The sequence below is a fragment of the Panicum virgatum genome, chromosome 3K, assembly GCF_016808335.1.
Source record: "Panicum virgatum strain AP13 chromosome 3K, P.virgatum_v5, whole genome shotgun sequence".
NCBI classification, from domain to species: Eukaryota; Viridiplantae; Streptophyta; class Magnoliopsida; order Poales; family Poaceae; genus Panicum; species Panicum virgatum.
In genome coordinates, this window is record NC_053138.1 from 22664981 (window position 1) to 22684223 (window position 19243).

The 19243-nt window shown below is 44.9% G+C and overlaps 1 protein-coding gene across 13 annotated transcripts; it reads right to left on the bottom strand.

The window, feature by feature from the left end:
• Window positions 1–144: 144 nt before the first annotated feature.
• On the bottom strand, window positions 145–14270 carry LOC120698412 (probable DNA helicase MCM8). Of its 13 annotated transcripts, none has more exons than XM_039981993.1 (19): window positions 14165–14270; window positions 11138–11292; window positions 8912–9049; window positions 8709–8820; window positions 8390–8612; window positions 8146–8309; window positions 4609–4854; window positions 4067–4162; window positions 3822–3974; window positions 3603–3673; window positions 3401–3519; window positions 2801–2930; window positions 2589–2640; window positions 2346–2502; window positions 2089–2263; window positions 1157–1327; window positions 839–952; window positions 657–703; window positions 145–493 (listed from the first exon to the last, which is right to left on the bottom strand). In XM_039981993.1, coding segments are annotated over exons 2-19 (2322 nt in total). In that variant the 5' UTR covers window positions 11291–11292; window positions 14165–14270; the 3' UTR covers window positions 145–492. The 13 variants fall into 13 exon arrangements, with proteins under 13 accessions (XP_039837927.1, XP_039837930.1, XP_039837928.1 ...); XM_039981996.1 differs by lacking the exon at window positions 14165–14270 and adding an exon at window positions 9096–9140 and having other exon boundaries at window positions 8140–8309; window positions 8709–8817; window positions 8911–9001; window positions 11119–11292; XM_039981994.1 differs by lacking the exon at window positions 14165–14270 and adding an exon at window positions 9511–10492 and having other exon boundaries at window positions 8140–8309; window positions 8709–8817; window positions 8911–9049; window positions 11119–11252.
• Window positions 14271–19243: the final 4973 nt, after the last annotated feature.

Genomic DNA, 19243 nt, shown 5'->3' on the forward strand with positions numbered 1-19243 from the left:
GTACTACATAGGGCAATATATACGAACAAATCTCTTGTAAAAATTATTACACGCAGAACATGACTGCATTGTCGGATATTGATCCATACGAAGTACTGGGAGAATGTCGGAATTATTCTTGTCTAATCTGAGAAGTCCATTGTGTGCAAGAACTAGCCTTCTCAAGCACTGGAGCACAACATCAGCAACAATACGATGGTACGGGGCACAGGGGGCTATTTACAAGCGTGCTGCATGTTTTACTAGTGATCGGGTAGTGTAAGAGGCACAAAATATATCATCTGGAATTTTGGATGTTCCATTAGCAAACTAGAAAAACCTATACATGATTGTAATGGTCATAGTAGCAACTGTAGCTAAACCATGTCATACATCAAGTTACCAAAATTAGCTGTCATCCAACGTCTCATGTATTTCAATCGCCTGTACATCACGTCATGTAAGCAGGCTAGCAGTGCAGCCATATGGATAAGCATAGCCTTGTATCATACATCTGGCAAGAGAGGGTAAGAAATTTGAGACGGGATGTACTTTGACAATCATGTTGAAAGTTTGAAACGATATAGACGTTCCAGTCACTGGTAATCATCCTAAAGTTAGTGCAGGTATGCACCAATTTGGATTGTAACTACAGACAAAGACGTTTAAAAACTCACCATCTTGATCTTGTTGGCTGGTACTGTGAATATGATGATGCTGCCAGCTGTTGGCAAAAAGAAGCTACATCAAATTCTCAGTGAGAGGCTTATAATGAATCTGACAGTTATTCGTCATAATTTAGCATCCTATGCAGCAATTTTAAAATTTCTTGGTGCTATCCAGTTTTCTAAGACTTTACCTGATACATTCCTGATCCCTTTTGCAGAAGAAAACCTTCAATGTCAAGATTTTCCACGAGGGCATCTACGTCTGGAACTCGCAAGCTGATCTTATCAGCTAAGCTGTAAATCTCCTGGCAGAAAATCAGATATAGACAACAGTATTTATGCATTGTTTTTGCGCAAACAACTCTAAAATAGACTATTGTCCTTATGTTTTGGGCAAAACAAAAAATGGTCAACATGTAGTTAAGGTTACTTTTGTCCCAAGCAGAGCAGAATTAGCATGCAATTGAACTCAGAAGAGATTTAGATGTCATGACTGCCACATCACTTACAGTTCTCGAAAAGTAACTTTTTTGCTGCAACTCAGATTGCTTGTTTAACTCATTCATAAATCGCTTTGCCTCCTTGGGTTGGCTCATCCCACCGCTCCGAGTAAAGTCCCCACAACCGTTTTCATCAACATATTTGTCATACAAGGATTCTCTCATGATCTCTACAGCATCCTGCAATACAGTAAATTGAGCAAATTAAAACAATATACCTCTGAATGGTGTTTAACTTCATTGTATTCTGCTGGTAGACATGTTTGGCTGGAATAGAGCTACACTCAGGCAGGTGCTTAACCCCGGGCTTTATGGGGAAAAAGTTTCACAAAACCAACCCCAGTGGACTAAACAGATGATCCACGTTTCCATGTTATCTCCACAAGACTTCTTGTACTCCAAGTTTTGTACCCCTATGTATACTCACCCTCAAGGCTCAATAAATATCCAATACATTACCCCAATCTCTCTTGCTAGCAAAATGGATCAAAGGGCATAGGACTTTGTGGTACCATGGGTGATTACGCTGAGTCAAAAAACGGATCACTTTCTGCAATCTTAACAAAGCATGTGGTTTCGTAAGATTTGCTCTTCTGAGTTGCAACACCTCTAGTCTAGTCACAAATACATGAGGATTGGAAATGCTTTAAAAGTTTTGAAACTCACTGCCAATATATTTCAAATTATACATATTAGAAACATAAAAACTGTTGTCCTAAAATTCACTTCTATAATATCATAGCTTTATTGGATATTTTTAAATATATTCTAATAGAAAATAGTGGTCAAAGTTATGTTTTAAAGAACATGTTGACCAAAAATCCGAAATATTAGTGCCTGGATTATAACAAATGCATAATGGGAGAAATGGGGCTAGCCCACCAGCCGGATCTAAATGATTTCTGCAGAACTCGAAGTCTCAAATACTCTACATTGTTTACCTTAGCATCTTCTGCAGTCACTTCATCTCTTAGATCCACACGAGCACGAGCTTCAGCCAATCTGGCAAGGCTTTCTAACTGCCTGGCTGTGATGGGCGTACCATCAGCAGAAGTGCTCCCCTTTCTCAACCTCAAATAGAATTCTTGCAAAATATCACCTGCTGCTTTTGACATTCTTATGGAAGGGGAAGAAAAGCGAGTGGGTAAGGCATAAAAAAGGTTACCCTTTGCATTAGAAATAAAACGTTACTAAATACCTTGGGTGAACATGTTCTCTTGCAAAAGATATATACTTGCGAAGAAGTTGTCCAGCCAATGGAGCAAAAATTTTGTCTTTCTCTGGGTGTAACCTCAGCCTTGAAGCAAATGAATTTCCACCAACTCCAAATCCCAGATCAACATTACATGGTGACACTGAGTACAGGTGCAAAACAAGAAGGCCCCTTTACGTTTTAGTTGTAGAACAGAAAGAGGAACCACAAACAATATGTAATAATAACCTGTTTTAATCCTCTTGTTGGATGCACTGTGATCTCTGTCATTACTATGGAGCTGCTTGTAGGAAATTTGTCATAGTAATTCAATTAGAAATGTGTCCCGCAAGAGAAATGGTTCTCATAAAATATTGATTCATTGAATTACTTGAGCTGCCACTTTTCTTTACTATAAACTCATGAGACGTGAACAAGAAGCATGGTTGACAGCTACTTACAGCAATTATATGGTCTGACACTCTTTTATCTAGCATCTCATCTGGCTTGTCAAGTAGAATGAAAACCAAGTCAAAATGAGAGAGGAGCGCAGCACTCATCTTTAGATTCTCGTTCACTGTCTTTGCTCGGCTGCATCAAATGGTATATTTAGATAGCAAAAAGTTGCAGATAGTTGCCGCAGAAATTTATGGAAGCATATCAAGGAAAATAAATGAATTTTAGAAGGAACAGGTACTGAACATCAATATAAATCATTTAAACTGCCAACCCAAGAAGGCAAGAAGAAATGAAATCGAGAAACTAGACCAGAAAGTATCCACAGATGAATGCCCCTTTGAAAAATGTATACAAAGATAAATGGTGTTATTTCCAATTTTGTTCAGTTGCACATTTGCAGTATAAGACAAAAGTTAAAAGTGTAACCAAGGAGCTTTTCTTTCAATAAAAATCACCACGAACTATTCAAGAGCACCTAAACTGCTAGAATGTTCCACATATCTCGGCAATAGTAGATGCTATCAGTATTATAAAAGAAAAGAAAATAATGAGTGGAGATACTGATCAAGAATGACAAGTATTATGCAGTAAGTGGAACACACTCATAATGACCACCAACAGGATTTGCAGCTGCCAACACAGAGGTACGAGCTGATAAACTTGCTACAAGGCCAGCCTTTGCAACAGACACACACTGCTGCTCCATGGCTTCCAGTAAAGCCTGATAACTCAAATACAATTAGAAACATGAGTAGATAAAACATTACATGGAAAACCTCTGTAAGGTCAAAAGGTACATAATACCTGATGTTCTGCCGACATTTTATCGAACTCATCTATGCAGCAAACTCCACGGTCAGCAAGGACTATGGCGCCTGTAAGTCAAAGACAACTTTGTTTTGTTATAATAGTTCAAACATGAGGCACATCAGGACAAAAGAACACTTGGAACAATGATTTATGTCACAGACAAAGAAATGACATTGTTAAAACACAGAAAGCATGAAATTCTATTATCATTACCAGCCTCAAACGCATAATCATTTGTCAAAGAATCTTTAACCACAGCGACAGTTAGACCGGCCTTTGTTGTTGTATTCCCACATACATATATTCCTCGTGGGGAAATAGCTGCTGCAGCTTGGAGGAGTTGACTCTTGCCTAGTCCCGGATCACCTGCAATTGCATTAAGCAAGAGCATTATCACACCATGAAAACACTAAGAAAATTATAGTGGGATGCATAGTAAAGAATAAGCGGAAAATTACCAACGACAACAACATGAATGTCTCCTCGAACAGGGACCTTGTTTTGATCAGCTGAGTTCTTTTGCACACCACCGAAAAGTGCAAGGGTGATACCAGCTGAAATTTCAAATACATTCAATTAGGCCAGTAATCAAAAGCAACAAAGCAGGAAATGAAGTCAGCAGGCTGGCATTCAGGGCTTCAGGCAAAAAACCAATATAGTAAAAGGAGTGCCTCAAATATCTTCCAGAGCAAGATGAATGCACAGACCCTAAAGCATCCAAAGCTACCAATGGTTTTGTCAGCTCCTCAGCTAATGGATGGATTTAAATTGTGATGCATTCTTTTGAGACAGAATAAAAAGTGATGTAGTTTCCCAGAACATTAAGCAGAGGAGCTGAAACCAGTTCCTGCATTATAAGCAGAAACTAGAGGGAACAATATATTTCACAAAACCATTCCTCCCAATATTAAGACGAATTTAATAGAAAATACTTAACAACATTAAACAACTGTCAGAAATACCTTGTTGACATAATACAGGATAAGGAGAAAGAAAGTACCTTTTACAAGTTCATGCCCATAAATGGAGGGACTAAAGGACTGAAGCATCTGCCGAAATACATCAGGGCCATGTTGTTCTTTATATTTGACTACAAATTCAAGATCCCTATCACTACAAGTCTGAAAATTGGATATTCCACTGGCCCGAATTTCTTCATCTGAAACAGCATTGGACTTCAAGTTTCTCACTGAAATTGCTTCCAGGTACAGGTAGTACAAACCCTGATTCCTGCCTTTGGACTTCCCTGAAGACATTAATATATGTATAGAAATTACACAAGTGAAGGTTTCAGACGTCTAGTCTGGCCAACACAAGTTTTATATAGTCTTCTAATAGCATCTGAAATGTCATGCAAGACTGCAGAAAAATAGAGTACACAGAACACCTACTCAAGAAACTCACGGAGAGCTAAAGAGGAGAGATTTTGATATAGATTATAGAAAGGGCCTTATATTTTCAAACCATGTTTTCAAATCATCTAGTCGAACCTAGTCGCCATGGGACCGATCAGACGACTAATCGCGATTAGTCGTCGATCAGGCCGATTAGTCGAGCTTAGTCGGTCCTAGTCGTCTGCCTAGTCGTCCTATGTGTCCCAGGACCGATATGATATATGTACTACATATTACTTAATAAAAAGCAAGTATGAAGGCAACAATAATAGTCGATTTTTCACTTATTTGTGAGAGATGATTTGTGAACTATCCAGAACTCTGTATTCCTGTCCCATAGTCCATATTCCTGTCTCTCAGTCTCTATATACCAAAAACCTAATGGGCCACTAATGACGGGAATAATCACTCTATTCCTCCAACCCTAGATGGGTGGGTATATATAGATCCAATACATGGGCCTCTAGATGGGCCTCTATACACATGGGCTCAATATACTCCAACACCCCCCCCCCCCCCCCCGCAGTCTGAACTACCGGCGCAGCGGTGTTCGAGACTGGACAACAAGAAAGCTAACACCCCCCGCAGTCTGAACAACCGACGCAACGGTGTTTAAGACTGGACAAGATGAGAGTACAAGTAGAGCACAAAAGGGCTGATACCCCCCGCAGCCACAACTAGCCACCGGCTACGTTGAGGCTGGATCGAAACTCCGAGAAGGTCGACGAGGGCAGCCCCTTCGTGAAAATGTCAGCAAACTGGGAGGTAGTCGGGACATGGAGTACCTGAACATCGCCGATGGCGACTGTCGCGCACGAAGTGTAGGTCGATCTCCACGTGCTTCGTCCGCTGATGCTGGACGGGGTTGGTGGAGAGATACACGGCGCTGACGTTGTCGCAGTAGACGAGCGTGCTCTTGGCGAGAGGGTTGTGGAGCTCCGCCAAGAGCTGTCGCAGCCAGGACGCCTCCGCCACGCCGTTAGCGACAGCCCGGTACTCCGCCTCGGCACTGGAGCGGGAGACAACCGGCTGCCGCTTGGACGACCAGGAGACCAGGTTGCCGCCCAGGAAGACGGCGTAGCCGGAGGTGGAGCGACGAGTGTCCGGGCAGCCAGCCCAGTCAGCGTCGGTGTAGACCACCAGCTCAGCAGAGGACGAGCGGTGAAGTACCAGGCCGAGGTCCACAGTGCCACGGACGTACCGGAGGAGACGCTTCAGCGCAGCAAGGTGTGACTCCCGGGGATCATGCATGTGGAGACAGACCTGCTGAACAACGTAGGTGAGGTCCGGCCTGGTGAAGGTGAGGTACTGCAAAGCGCCGGCCAGACTCCGATAGGCTGTAGGGTCAGCCACCGGATCACCCAGATCAGCAGACAGCTTCGCCTGAGTGTCGACTGGAGTGGAGCAGGGCTTGCAATCAGACATCCCAGCCCGCTCCAGAATATCGAGGGCGTACTGCCGCTGGTGCAGAAGGAGACTAGACGGGCGAGGCTCAACAGTGACGCCCAAGAAGTGGTGGAGCTGACCAAGATCCTTCATAGCGAACTCCTGCTGCAGAGAGGAGATGACACTCTGAAGCAACTGCTGACTGGAAGCTGGGAGCACAATGTCATCGACATATAGTAGCAGATATGCCGTCGCATCCCCACGGCGGTAGATGAAGAGAGACGTGTCAGACTTGGCCTCGGTGAACCCCAGTGTCAGCAAGAACGTGGCGAACCGAGAGTACCAAGCCCGTGGAGCCTGCTTCAGTCCATAGAGAGACTTGTTGAGCCGGCAGACCATATCCGGACGACTCGAGTCCACAAATCCCGCAGGCTGAGAGCAGTAAACAGTCTCTGACAAGGTGCCGTGAAGAAATGCATTCTTCACGGCCAGCTGGTGCACAGGCCAAGTGCGCGAGAGCGCAAGTGAGAGGACCGTGCGCACCGTAGCGGGCTTCACGACCGGGCTGAAAGTCTCATCATAGTCCACACCAGGCCGCTGAGTGAACCCCCGGAGAACCCAGCGAGCCTTGTAGCGCTCCAGTGTGCCGTCAGCCCGACGCTTATGCGTCCAGATCCACTTGCCAGTCACCACATTGCAACCAGACGGACGCGGCACGAGGTCCCACGTCTGGTTGGCAAGAAGAGCCGCGTACTCCTCTTCCATCGCGCGACGCCAGTGAGTATCCGCCAAGGCGTCGCGGACAAAGGAGGGTACCGGAGAGACCCGCGGCTCTCCCTCGGTGGCGGAGAGAGTCGCGGCCTGGGACGCCATCCGCCGAGTCACCATGGGATGGATATGTCGAGGATCCCGATGGATGACCGGCGGGTGGTACACCTCCGGCTCTGCTCCAGAGGGAGCCGGAGGAGGCGGCGGCGGCGACGGCTCCGGTGGCCCACGCGCCCAGATCCGCGCGAGCGGGAGCAGAGGAGGGAGAGGAAGAGGAGAGGGGTGGTGGCGGCGCCGGCGGCCGGCCGGCCATGGCCGGCGCCGGCGGGGCCTGCGGGCTGGAGCAGAGGAGAGAGCTGCGGGCTGGAGCAGAGGAGGAGAGAAAAACCTAACCCTAGGCTAATGATACCATAATGACGGGAATAATCACTCTATTCCTCCAACCCTAGATGGGTGGGTATATATAGATCCAATACATGGGCCTCTAGATGGGCCTCTATACACATGGGCTCAATATACTCCAACAGCCACCTTGCCAGCCCATCACCGGCCGAGGCCCACAACTCAAATAGCCCACAAAACAATCTCAAGTCTGATCGTTTTTCCAACCTGATCGTGCGACTAATCACGACTAGTCGACGACTAGTCGGACGACTAGAAAACTAGTCGCCCAGACCTACTCGGTGTCCTTTATCGGGGTCACCGGACCGATAAGCCTGAGATTAGTCGGACGACTAGATAACATGGTTTTCAAATATAGCAAGATACAAGTTTTTTTAATGCACCATGACAATGAACTACGTATACATCATAGTCCATAATGCAGAGCTTGACACACCATCCAAATTAGTGAAGAACTGAAACAAAACGTTGACAACAAAATGCCTCTCTACATGTGGTCAAATATACAGGCATCTGTAGAGTAGAATCACAAATAATAAGCCAAGTGATTGATTAAGAAAGAAGCAACATCGTAGGTTCACCTGTACCTCCTCCAACATCCATATAGTTGTTCAGTACTTTCACAATTCCAGTTACTGTTACAATCTCTCCCGGTATGCAACAATCAACAAGATCTTCTGTAAGCTCACACTCTACAGTTCGTGGCACTCGGCCTTCTCCATGGCCTTCAGCACTAGCAAGCTCCTGAATCCTGGATAGGGCAGCAAAGAAAAGAAATAATTTTAGCACTACAACTGGAGAAAAGGGTAGACGAGTTTACTTGTTTATTACCTTATTTTCTGGACATCTATCAACTCTGCACTAGATCTATCTGGGGTGAAGGTTCTGCTTTTGCATCCCGGGGTATCACAGGACATTGGAGGTGAAAATTTCCCATCACAGAACAAACGTTTGATTTCTTCAGTACATTTCATGCATTTGAACTTCAGTTGCAGAACAAGAGGCTTCACAGTGCTGACTTTTACAACTGTACCGTGCACTGTGACAAGTTTCTCTACCAAGTGAAAAAAAAAGAAAAGAACAATCAGTACCTTATATTATATGCACACTGATATATGAAACACAAGGATAAAGAAAGGAAAAAAATTACTAATAAAGGCCGCTTTTAGTTTCTTTAAAGCAATTGTCGCCCCTGTGTTGTAAAGCCTGACGTTGATCTTGTTGATGTGGCTCAACTTGAAGTTTTTGGCTGAACACAAAACCTGAAAAATATCAAGAATAAACACACATTGATCGGAAATATCCTACAGGCTGCCACCGTTCATACAAATTTTAACATGAATAGACATCAACCAGATGTGCTGCAGCTCCCATGCAAAGCAAGGCATCTTTAGGAGATTCCTCAAGTTCAGCTTTAATAAACTTGCATACTTCCTGAAACTCCTGGAAGTCAATCGGAAGGGGTATGATGTCACTGGTAAAATCTTTAACCTGTGCATATATTAGTAACCACATTAGTGAAGCAGGATAATTTTACCATTTGTGCTTTTTCACTATACGCATCTGAGAAATTGTACAATACCTACAAAAGAGTTATCAAATACACAGTTCACGTGTGTGACACGCACAGCCATATCTTTGCAAAGAAAGCATATGCTAATGAAACGTTTGACCCTTTTGACTTACAAGCATGGCCTGCATGGTGCCATAGAATAAGCTGCAGTAGAGACTCTGATGCTCTCATCTTTTGAAACAGAAAATTGCTCATGAAGGAATACTTGCACTGTTAAAGTTTTTGAAAAGATATATTTGGGATTGACTTAGAAACTATTATGTTTTCTACAGCCCTATGATAAAATTTTAAGCTGAGGATATGGCCATCATCCGAGAGGAGTTTGCTAATGAAATTCTTCCTCTTTCTGTGTCTTGCATGTAGGTAATGGAAGGAATACCTTGTTCTGGACAGATCGGTGGCTCCATGGACAGAGGCTCGATGATCTTGTGCCGAATTTATTTGGTGCAATCTCATCAAGGGCAAGGAAGCGGACTGTCCAGGATGCTCTCACTGATCAGAGATGGGTTAGAGATATTCGTGGGGCTCTATCTTTGGCTGTCCTAAGAGAATATCTTGCCCTTTGGGACCTCCTCTCAAACTTTGTGCTGCACCCAGATATTGAGGATACTCGTGTGGAAATTCTCCCCCTCAGGGAAGTATTCAGCAAAATCTGCCTATGAGTCCTTGTTCATTGGAGCCACTTCTTTCCGGCCTTGGGAAAGAATTTGGAAAAGTTGGGCCCCAAATAAATGCAAATTCTTCATGTGGTAGGCTGCACATAACAGATGTTGGACAGCTGACCGCCTCACTAGAAGAAATTTGCCACATCCAGAACACTGCCCGCTGTGTGACCAAGCTGAGGAAACGATAGATCATTTACTGGTCTCTTGTATCTTCACCTGACAAGTTTGGTTTAGGATATTACAGAAACTTGGCCTGCAGACCCTAACTCCGGAGGTGGAAACTGCTTCTTTTGATGAATGGCGGGAAACAACAAGCAATAGAGTCGACGGACAGGTTCAAAAGGGTCTGAATTACATCATCATTCTTGGTGCTTGGTCAATTTGGAATCACCGAAATCGTTGTGTCTTTGATGGAATCTCTCCAAACTTAAATGTTGTTCTATCAGCTGTAGAAGAGGAGATGCACTTATGGAGTTGGGCTGGAGCTAGAGGAGTCTCTCATCTCCTCGCTCTGGCACCTTGTTGATCTAGCTTAGGGCTAGTTAGGGTCAGGCCTTTCTTCCTTTATTTAACAGGTGATTAGGCTCTTTTTGTAAGCCATGGTTTTTCTTGTCCAGGTTTTTTCCGTAATAAAACCTGGCTGTACCCTGGGTTTCTAAACCCTTTTTCTTCTTAATATATTGGTACGCAGCTCTCCTGCGTGTTCGAGAAAAAAAAAGATAAAATTTTAAGCTGTTCGGAATCATAAATTACAATTCTATAGATAGGTGGCCTTTCAAAAAGAAAATAAACAATTCTACAAATAGGTCAGTTGAAATCCTAAACAAACAAATTTGAATGGCCAGTATCATAGCTCACCCTCCAATCCATGAGCATTGTAGATTCATGTGATGTCTTTTGAATAGAAAATCACATTATAGCTGACGTGTTCACCTTTCTTATTAGGCACTAAAATGTTTTTAACTAAACACACATTAAGCATTGATCCTGTAAGCTTTAGGAATTAGGACAAACTAGCATATGCAGTTGCTGCTTTGATAACAGTTACCCTAGTAAGACATCCATCAATTCGCAAAAAAAATCCTCCACATTGTGGAGTCTACACATACCACAATAAACACCACCACTCCCATATGAGCCAACATTCTAAATTTCTAGGCATTTCCCGAGTAAGAAATCACAACAGCACGAGAAGACCACATACGAGACCCTAGGTTTGGGCGCAGCACCAACGAGGCGGAACCCTAACATCGCACTGGATTGAGAAACGCCCTCCAAAAGAGGCGCTGAGTAGATAGATGGAGGAGAGCGTGCGTGCTTACAGGTGAGAGGAGGCGAAGCCTCCTCGGAGAAGCATTCAACCAGGTCGGCGGCGAGCTGGGTCCTGTGGTCGGACACGGAGCGGTCGGCCTCGTCGGTGAAGTAATTTCCCCAGACCCGCCCAAGATCCACGGTGCGGCCGCCGGCTTGGACCTTCATTTCGTCGGCGTTCATGCCCTCGGTAACACCCGGTGTTAATCACCTATAATTAAATATTAATCACGGCTATTAGATTCAAATCCACATGACAAAATCACTAAACCAAAATTTATTCTTGTCAGCTTGGACTGGACCAGTCGGAACCTGTATGACATGTGTGACCCACAAACATTATAACCTATCTATTTCTCTCTCCCTCACCAGCTGACACTCACTCTCACGTCACTCTCTCCCTCTCTCACGTCCACTCAAGTGCTCTCCCTCTCCCTAGAGCCCTAAACCCCAAATCCTCCGCCCCAACTTGAGCTCAAGGCCAAGAAGACTTCAAGATGGCGAGGAGCACCTTCTTCTCCACATGTTCCTCCCCGGGAAGCCTTGGATTTCGAGTTATTCGCGCAGAAAAAACTCGTTCAAGGTACTCCAACTTGTGCCAGCCCAATCTATTTTTCTAGGAGGTCCTAAGTAATTTTCTTTGGTCAATCATCTCTATATGCATCTCTCAACTAGAATCTAAAAGGGTTTTGATTTTGGTGGGTTAGTTTTTCCCCGAGAAGAATTTTTGTTTTTGGGCGATTTCTGTTTTGTCTGAAAATGTACTTATCGGAACTTCCTACACTTTTGTCGGAACTTCCTATGAATTAAATTGGGTAAACCGAGCACTTTTTATAGGAACTTACCTAAAACTTTCGGCGGTTGTCGAAACTTCCTACAATGAGGTCGGAACTTCCTATAAACACTGTGTAGCAGTAATTGCAAAATACGTAGAAATTGCAGAAAAATCAGAAAAATACAAAACCAATTTCCTTAGCTTCGTAATTTCATGCTCTATATGATAGAACCATGAAATGTATTATTTGTCAACTTTTATATACGGTTTTAATTATGCTACATAAATGCTCCTATAGGTCATTAATTGCATAAATGGAGTTGGAAATTTGCTAAAAATATAAAATCAGTTTGGATAACTTGGTTTAGACTTGTGTAAGGTTTAGTTAACCTCTGCATGTGTAGTTGTAGCTTGCAATGTGTAAACTTAGGGCATGCCTCGGTTAGGACCGGTCTGACCGGTAGTGTAGCCAGTATCAATATAGGACCGGTCTGACCGGTCAGGGATACCGGTCTGACTGGTAGCGTTAGGACTGACAAGCGTAATTGGGTGTAAAATCGTAATGCTTATACGGGATCAATAGTTACTTTGTGCGGGTAGAATTGTATTTGCATTACTTAGTTCATGTGCATTTAATTGGCATATCATATGTATACATGTAGAGCTCGTAGCGAGAATGATGTCTATGAATGGATCGGGAAGCTCCGGATCAGAGAAGAAGGATTAAGAGGGAATTCGTGAAGACCCGGCCCAATGGTCGGAAGGGCCAAAGGCCGAAAATAATATTAACACTAACTTAGTGTTACCCTCAGGCAAGCCCCGGTGCACAACCTATTAATTTAAATTATGACACTTATATATATCTATTACTTGTGCATTACATATAGAAATTGGTTGAAACCCTAGTTGCATGATCCCTAGGTTTCCTTGAGTTTATACTAGTATGTTATGACGATAGTAATGCTATGCTTAAGAGTTCTCGGTACAAGTCGAGTGACTTCTTGTCACTCGCGAGATATAGGATGTTTAGAAGTCGAGTAATTTCTGGTTACTCGCGAGATATGAGATTTATTTATATTTCGACACATGAGTTATTGAATGGATATAGAATGCATGGAAATTTGAGACCGGACGGAAATTGATGATGATGTATAGCTAAGGCAGCAGGATAGGGTTCTGGGTGTCTTATTCCCGTCTGAGTCGGTTAAGGACCGTACCGTTGTTGGCCCTGCTGATCATGTTTGAACTGTACTAACCGCATGCCGGGAGTAGGAGGTAGTCGAAACCGGTAAGTCTAGTACTGCCTCGCTTCGAAAGTACAGAACTTCATCGCCACGCCTTAGGGCAAGTCTAGTAGTCGCGGAGAAACGGGATGTATATGTTTACTTTTGGTGGTCTGTCGTTGAGCTCGGCTGACTATATGTAGGTGGTGCGGTTCTGTAGTTCGAAGCGGGGAGGGGAAGGGTTGGTGCGTGTGGTCCGATGGGGCATACACGTGCCGTGTTGGTTAGGTCTACCTTGCAAGGTTAAATCGAATCGATTCGCCGTCAGTCGCTCTCGGATATGAGCACTTTGGTCACTGCGTCGCATCGTAGTGTTGTGATGGAATAATAGTTATACATATGATGATGAACACAATGAATTATTATTTATTGCTCCACTATGTTTGCTCTAGATTTGGTTATGCAAATATTAGGCTATGATTAATTTATATAGAACTTGGGCTAAAATAAGGAAAGTAAGGAATTACTTTAGTTGCTTTTCTGCAAAATAACCACCAGCCCAAAAGCCTTGCATGTCTAGGTATGTGGGCTAAGTTATACTCAATGGTCGGATAAGTCTTGCTGAGTATTAGTTGCTCAGGGTTTGTAGTTTACCCTATTTCAAATTTAGGAGCTAACTAGGTTTCACATCGGCGGGCTCGATGTGGCGCCTTGTCTTCACATCTCGGTAGTTCTTGACTTATTTCGTTTGTTTTATTTATTCTCTAATAAAAATGCTCTGTAAGTTAGTTTCTCTTCCGCTGCTATCTTTTCTTTTATATATTTTAAATTTAAAGCTATTTTGTAAAAGTCTTAATATTATTTATTATTGCTGTAAAATTTTTATCATGCTGGTATATTCTGCGCTCGCCTTCATGCGAGACTTCTGGTGTGTTTCGATCGGCCTGTGGGTTGAAAATAGCCTGTCAAGTTACACTTAATTAAGCTAATGCGCCTTATGTGTTCAAATAATGACGGTTACGCTTAATTAAGCATTTTAACTCGACGGGTCTGTCACACCCTCGGAGCGGAGGCCCCTGGAGGCGGAGCCTCGCGTCTCGGAGGAGCGACGAGCAACCGCAGTGGGAAGCGAGGCTTCAGACTTGAGAGGCGGGCTGACCTGCGGAGCTAGGGTTGGCAACGGGCACAGACCCATCTGAAAGGCCCTTGTTTGGTTTTGGTAATTGAGTGACAACTTAGGTTTACTAATAAATGTTTATGTTGAGATACACAGGAGATTAGTCCACACAAAGACACTAGTATGAGCAACATATGCCATGGAAGAGAAATGACTAAGGGTTGATGCTATGCTCATATAGTGTGATCGAGGAGCTCATTGCATATGAGACATGACATGAAGTTATGTGACCAAAGTGGAGAAGATCAAGACAAGGCTTGGCTTGATGGACCGGTTGCAATGGAGAAGAGCAAGTCAACGCTTTGAAGCGAGGGACCGCGAGGCGGTGAAGCTTGGGCAAGATTTGGCGCCGATGGACCGAGGCAACGGTGAAGAGCGAGCAAGGTCAAGATCGATGAACCAAAGAGGTCATGTGATAATATGGAGTGGATCATGTCATTCAAGAAAGATCAAGCCAAGTGTTGACTCATGATGATGATCAAAAGGTTTGATGGAGTTTGGTGCTTGTGTGGCATCAATATTTGGGAGGATGAAATGGAATGCGCAAGGCAAAGGTATGACTTGTAGGGCATTTCATTTCACCGATCAAAGGTTGTGTAGAGAAGTACATGACCGGATTTAGGATAGATGGTCATACTATAAAAAAGGGCAAACTTGTTTGCATATCGGTCATCTAGTGCCACATGAGCGATCTAACATTGCGATGTTGCTAGGATCGAGTGACGTGGTGAGATCAAGTGAAAATTCTTTGAAAATGATTGTGAAATGCTAACACACATGTACATGGTGTTGTTCACGTGGTGGTGTTGGCACATTTGCAAAGGAGAAAGAGTTGGAGTTGATGTTTATTAACTTGGGGAAGCAAGAAAGGCTTTTCGGTGTTCTTTGGAGATTAGGTTGGCTATTGGAGTGAAATACTGATTTGATCCATTGTTTTTTGGATCAAATATTCAGTTGGGTTGTGTAGCCCACTGAATAAGCTTTCAATAGAGTCCAAGATCACCAAATTTGGACATTGGAGCTAAGAGTTATGGCCGTTTTACCGAGGTACACTTCTGCTGGAAATAGACCTGCGGACGGTCCGCTCCTTGGGGGCGGACGATCCGCCGTTATCTCGGATGAGCTCGAACAGAACCATTTTTGGCTCTGTTGGTGGTCCAAAATGAACTGCGGACCGTCCGGTCCATGGGGGCTGACGGTCCGCCTTTAAAAGCTGAAACAGGCGCAGAAACTTGTTAGTTCTGTCTTGGGTGTCCAAATTGTACTGCGGACGGTCCGGCCCTTGGGGGCGGACGGTCCGCCTCCAAATGAAAATTCTGGGATAGAAACACTGCGGTTTCTGTGTGTGCTCACTTTTTGAACGGCGGACGGTCCGCCCCTGGGGTGCGGACAGTCCGCCAGTCACTTCCAGATTTAGTCAGAGACGTTTGCAAATCGGTTGGTTCGAAGTTTTGAACCGCGGACGGTCCGCCCCAGGGGTGCGAACAGTCCGCCCGGGGCAATAACGGTCGACTCTGACACATAATCATTGCAGTTCTAGCCGTTGGTTTTGAATGGCGGACGGTCCGGTCTCTGTAAGGCGGACAGTCCGCGAAAACTCTGTTTTCACGGGATTTGAGTGTAACGGCTAGTTTGGAGCCTCCCTCTATAAATAGAGGGTGTGGCCAGCCATTTGAGGTGGCTGAGCACCTTGGGGACTTGGTGTCCATGTGTGAGAGTGCTTGAGAGCCCTCTACTCACTCTAACTTGATAGTAATCATCCGATCGAGTGAGAGAGCGATTCTAGTGTGATTGCTTTGAGAGATTGCATCGAGTGGCACTAGGTGATCGTGTTGCAAGCCGGTGTGCTTGTTACTCTTGGAGGTTGCCACCTCCTAGACGGCTTGGTGGCAAGAGGCTCCGTTGAAGCCCGCAAGAAGATTGTGCGGTGCTCCGGAGAAGAGATTGTGAGGGGTATTGTGCTCACCCCACGGGAGCCGCGAAGAGCAACTCTAGTTGAGCGAGACGTGAAGAGCAACAAGTGGTTCGGCCGGATCATGTGCTAGAGCTCAGTGTGAGCACTCCACGTGGGAGAGTGTGACTTGAGAGTCACCACTAGCAAGAGGATCGGCGGCAACCTTGGAGCTTGTCTCAACGGGGATTAGTTTGGTGGCAACCAAGTGAACCTCGGGATAAAAATCACCGTGTCAATTTTGTCTACTCTTCTCGGTGGTTTGCATTCTCCAAATCACAAGCCTTGTATTTACATTCATCTATATCTTATGCTTGTGTAGTTGCTCTTTAGTGTAACTAGTTAGCTTGTGTAGTTTAATTAGTTGCTCTTGCTTAGATTGTGTAGCTAAGTAAGTTGAGCTCTTGGATTTGGATTGTGTATCCTTGTCCTTGAGCATCTAGTGTGCTTAGGTTTGGCTTTGTGTTTTTGCTCATTAGAATTGTGTAGGAGTTCCACCGGTTTGTGAAGTACTAGTATTTAGACTTGTGTGGCTTGGCATTAGAATTGTTAGGAGAGCTCTTGCTAGCTTGGCACTCCATTTGCTTTGTGTAGGATCTTTTTGGAAGTGTCTTAGAGTCATAGTTAGAGGGGTGCTGTCTTGGCTAAGAGAATAGTTTCAATTCCGTTTAAGTTTCGGTTAGCCTGCGCAATTAGTTTTAGAAAGAACTATTCACCCCCTCTAGTTCGCCATCTCGACCCTACACCATCGTGTTTTGCTAGCCCAAACCCATGCCCGTGAAGACAGAATGAAACCAGCTAAAAAACCCATGCCCATCACGGGTTCACTTTTATGCCCAGACCCATGCCCGTTCGGGTCTCGGGTCGCCCACGGGTCGCTCGTACCCATCAACAAGCGGCGGCACCAACGGCAGAACCGAGAGGGAGACGGGGAGAGGACAGTGGAATTTGGGAACGGGATTGGGAGGGCCCAAGGCTGCTGTGGGGCCATGCACCTGCGGGGAACCGCGAGTCCTGGACGGCAACCGGGGCAGATGCGAGCTGCGGGCAAGGAGTGCCTTAGAGTCAAGGAGGGAGGCAAGCACGCGCAGCTGTCCGCCTGAGCAGGCACACTGGCCGCTAGGCAAGGGCTCGCGGCCGGAGGGGCGAAGTGCGCTGCCCTCCGGCTGAGCGAGCGCGCGGGGCGCTGCGCGAGCGCTCGCGGTCGGGCGGACGGAGCGAGCGAGTGCGGCCGGAGGGCTGGGGGACTAGGGGCACGCACAGGCCGCGGGCCGAGAGCGCCGCCGCGCGAGAGATGGCCCTGCGCCCCTGCGTGGGTTTGTGGAAGGATTAGATTAGGGTTTGTGGATGGTTCTCGTATTATATAGTTGAGTTTTTGGGCCAATTTAGTTGGGCCGAGGAATGGAGCTACGGGCTTGTCTGCTTCATGGACAGGGTTTAAGAAACCCATGGGTTTACGGATTCGGGTTCTACTATCTCAGACCCATGCCCACGAATCCAACGGGTCTGATATCAAACCCATTAACAGACCCACGGGTACAAAATCTAACCCAGACTCGTGCCCTAATGGAGTAAAAACCCATCGGGTTTCGGATTTCGGGTACCCGTTGCCATCCCTATGCGGAGCAAAGAAATTTCGCTGGGTTTGAGCCGGCGGTGACCGTGGGAAAGCGGCGGAGACAGAGGAACGCCTCGATATCTCTGACAGACTGGTGGGCTCAAAGCCCGAGTCCGTCTACATGGGCCACAATTGCTCCGCTTCGGGCCGCCATTCCAGACAGAGGAATGCCTCGATATCTCTGACAGGATCGGATTCTAGATTTTAAGAAGCTACTAGGATTTTGATGGATTGTGAAAATTTAGTTTAGAGACTTTTGGACCTTTTTTTTAGGGCAGAGACATTTGGACTTTTAGAGCGGATTCTGCTACTACGATTTCTTAGAATGAGCATGGGCAAAACGGTAATTTTACTATCCAATAGCTGCTGGAAGCTCCCCTCCAAATTCTGGGATTGTAAGGATCCGAAATCTTGGCTTCCAAAATCTGGAGTCATCCAAAGTTCCAAACCACCCGACGAGTGATTTGGGGAATCCAAAATCTAAATTTTAATAGCTTCCAAACGGTGCTAGAATTTGATAGAGGTTGGATTGTAAAATTCTAAAGTCCTGAAATCTGAGCCATGTTGCTTCGAGCAGCTAGCTTTTCCTCAAATTTTCTCCAATCTGTTGTTCTCCCATCATCAATTTCTGCAGCATTAGGAGTATTATCAATTTGTCGGGGTTGCTGGGGTTCACACGGGTGAACCCCAGCAGACATGTCACCCACTAAGATTTTATGTTGTTGGGCCTAAACTGGTCCAACAAATTTATTTTATTCTAGAATAATTTTTTAATTATTCTAACAATACAAAAAATTTGTTTGGAAATAAAATTTTTTTGTTCCGGAACAAAAAATTAGTTATTGGGTCTTGTGCGATGGTTTGACTGCCAGTAGCCCGAGTGACTCATAACATTTGCCTCAATTTGTTGTATGCAACGTATAGTTGTCCATACAGCCTGCAGCCCGATGGCCCGCCCAAAGCGCGACAAATTTGGCCCGGCCCAAACACGATATGATAAGATTAGTTTGTTACTATTGGCACATTACACTAAGAATATGAGAGTGTGGTTCGAGCAAAATTGGTTTTATTCATGTTCGAAAATAGAAAAAATGCAAGTGAACATATAAATTGTACAAGGACGATGCGCACATACACACATGCAAACATATAAACTGATGGAGAAAAAATCATACAAGTAAACACATAGTATGGACTATGAGTACCCTAGCGAGTGGTGTCTTTCCATCACACTACCACCACACTAGATGTGGTTTCGTGTTCCACTTCTCGCATCTCTTCTCCACAAATCAAGTTGAAAAACACATGATGTGACTAATTCGCGCTCTCCTCCACAGATCAAGTTGAAAACACATCATGCGATTAATTCCCGCTCTTTCTTTATAAGGATAG